General features: G+C 47.3%; 1 protein-coding gene across 1 annotated transcript; it reads left to right on the top strand.

Moving 5' to 3' along the window:
• The first annotated feature begins 1,524 nt into the window (after positions 1-1,524).
• LOC119293466 lies at positions 1,525-2,295 on the top strand. Its single transcript, XM_037571943.1, has 2 exons — positions 1,525-1,546; positions 1,665-2,295. The coding sequence occupies exon 2, from the start codon at positions 1,687-1,689 to the stop codon at positions 2,032-2,034; it is 348 nt and encodes a 115-aa protein (XP_037427840.1). The 5' UTR covers positions 1,525-1,546; positions 1,665-1,686; the 3' UTR covers positions 2,035-2,295.
• Positions 2,296-2,857: the final 562 nt, after the last annotated feature.

Raw genomic sequence — 2,857 nt, 5'->3', positions numbered from 1 at the left:
GCAAATATTGTGTGCCTCTGGGATCTAGTGGGGGATTGCTGGAATTTTTGTCTATTTGGGCCTAGCCCAATAGCAGTTTTAGAAATTCCTAATAAATTCTAGAGGCCCACGCAGCCCATTCGTGCAAGGCAAGAGGTGGAACTAAAATTTAGTCCCACATTGCTAGTTTAGAGGGAGTTGGACCTCTTTATAAGGGAGGCTCCTTCCCCACTTGTATGAGCATGAGAACAAGAGGGACATCCACACGCGCTCCTCCTCCGCCGCCCGCCTCGCCACGCCACGCCTCGTCACGACGCGTCGCGGGTTGCGGGTTGAATGCGGACGGTGCAGCCCTTCGGCTGCTGGCTGTTCGCTTCGTCTTCATCTCTTTGTTTCACCTTCCGTCGCTGCCCTCTCGCCTCCTTCTCTTGCGCCTATAAAAGGGAGGTCGCTTCTCTCAGAGAGACGCGCCAGAACTTCTCCTTCCTCTCGCCACCGGTTCCAATCTCTGCGCTGCCGTTGTCTTCCTCATCCCGGCTTGCGGCGTGCACCGCGAGTCAGGACAGTAGGCCTCCGAAACCGCACCTCTTTGAGTCTTGTACGGGAGAAGGGTGATAAGGTTTTTGGGGAGCGCTCTGCGCGACTACTGACTTCTTCGTCACGGACGCCCCGGACTCCGACGACTACTTCCCCGACGACGACTACTTCCCCGACGTCGACAACCTCCTCGACGACATGGAGGACACCGACCCCAAGTCCAGTGCCTCTGCTCCAGCTGTTGTCCAGTACGTGTTCTTGTTTTTCCTGTTAGAGGTCCTACCACAGTTCTTTCTTCTAGTGTTTACCCTACACATGTTAGGATCTACCTCATATATGCATCTTGATCTACTGTCTGCTCAAGAGATGATCATTTCTAGCTCATATATGCAGATGTTATTTACCTTCACTTTGTCAAATCGCATGACTTGTTTTATCACTGCTATACTAGTCATGTTTTATCTAGTATTTCTGTTAATAAAATCATTCGGTAAATTGCTCATATTTCCAACAGTAAGCACCACTCGCAGTCCACTTCCAGCAGATTTTGTCGGGTGAGTTACCGAGTTGGATGCCGCTTCTTCAGCACAGGCACGGCGGTGCTACACAGTTGAGTATTGTAATTCCGGTGAGAGTAATTTTGTTCTTTCCGAATTTCCGACTGAAATTGGTGTGGTACCACTGAAATGACTGAAATATTTTGTACTGGAATGACTGAATTTTCGGTGAAATAAAGTTGCCTCCATAGACCTGCTTCCGTAATAAAAACGATGTTATTAGAGCACATCTATAGCTCTTAAAGCTCAGTTAATTGATTGATGAACTTCCAGCCAAGAACCACATGTATGCTGCATGATCGCAGAGAGTGGGCATTGACGAAGAGAGACTTCAAATTTGTTTGATTTCGCATCAATACTCTGGAGAAAAAAAAACGCATGGACCTCTCCTTCCTCCACCTCCCTATATGAAGCCCTTCAGAGCCCTCACAGCCAAATCACACTCCTTCCCTGCCCATCGTCCCACCATTCAGGTTTTCACATCCATCAATTACTATCTTTTATCGTTTGTGTTCCCCTTGCAAATTCTTCTCCATATACGATACTATTTGATCTGTTGATATCTGCTGATTGCATCATGTCCGTGTCCAGAGTGCGATCGAGGTGGCGAGCCATGAGCAGCGGCAACAATGGCGGGACGAACGGGGGGCTGGAGCTCAGCCTGAACCAATCGCCTCCGCCGCCCCTGGCCGCAGCGGAGAGGATGGAGGTGGACGGCGGTCATGTTGAAGATGACGACGACTACAGCAACGGCTCGTCATCGCCTAGCTCGTGTGTGTCGTCGGATGATAGCCATGCCGGCTGGGAGCCGTCGCCTATGGTGATCGGAGCGTGCGAGCGGTGCCTCTTGTACTGCATGGTGACCAAGGAGGAGTACCCCATCTGCATCAACTGCAAGCAGCCCTTCCTTGTGGACGTCCTCCCTGCCGGCGACGACAAGAAGCATGACAAGCGCCAGTAAAGGAGGCGATCGAACTCAGTCGCTGTGCCCAGTGGATGCTCATAGCGATGGTTTAGCTCAGTTTTGGCGCACGGATCTTGGCGCGGGCTGAGGACTGCAAGCCGTTAGATTGTCCGGTGGCAAGTATAGTAGCTTAGTAATAGTAGTAGTTAAATTCCCTTTATGATTCATGACCCAGTCTGTGTTAATCAGTGTCTTCGACAGTTATTTCCTGTCATAAGGCAGCGCTTTTATATGTAAAATCCCCTTAATAAAGGAGATTTTCCCGGATAATGCAGTTTGTTTATTCTTTCTTTTTTGTGGATGATAGTTTGTACTCCCTCCGTTTCAAAATAGATGACTCAACTTTGTACTAACTTTACAAAGTTAGTACAAAGTTGAGTCATCTATTTTTGAACGGAGGGAGTATATTCTAACTAGCCAGCTACGCGCCCCTGCGTTGCTACGGGAAACTGTGGTGAACAATTGCAAATGACAAAATAAACAATTATCGTTATTCTGTACTAGCACATATGCTCGTGCGTGGCAAGAGAAGATAAAATAGTATGCATTTAAAGTCAGTATGAATTATATGTGCAAGCAAAACCCTATGTGCACAAGAAAAAGGAACATTTAGCTTCTCGGTTTCGCCGTGTGTGAAGTAATCAATCCGCTATTTTTTTATTCATTGATCGAGGGCATTTAAGAGTTTTATCACGTCATCATACACTGGAGAAGGCCATGAGTTATTCAATCTATTCTTCCTTTTAATCATTTCAATCGAGGGCATTTTAAGGCATGAAGTTTCTGAATATTCTAGAAACATAAACAATTTTTTAAATCC

This window comes from Triticum dicoccoides, chromosome 4B (assembly GCF_002162155.2).
Source record: "Triticum dicoccoides isolate Atlit2015 ecotype Zavitan chromosome 4B, WEW_v2.0, whole genome shotgun sequence".
Taxonomy (NCBI): Eukaryota; Viridiplantae; Streptophyta; class Magnoliopsida; order Poales; family Poaceae; genus Triticum; species Triticum dicoccoides.
Note: the sequence above shows the minus strand (reverse complement) of the source record. Positions and strands in the feature narration are given on the sequence as shown.

Bases quoted from the DNA above. Each gene is read 5' to 3' on its own strand.
- LOC119293466 (XM_037571943.1), top strand. From the start codon at position 1,687: ATGAGCAGCGGCAACAATGGCGGGACGAACGGGGGGCTGGAGCTCAGC.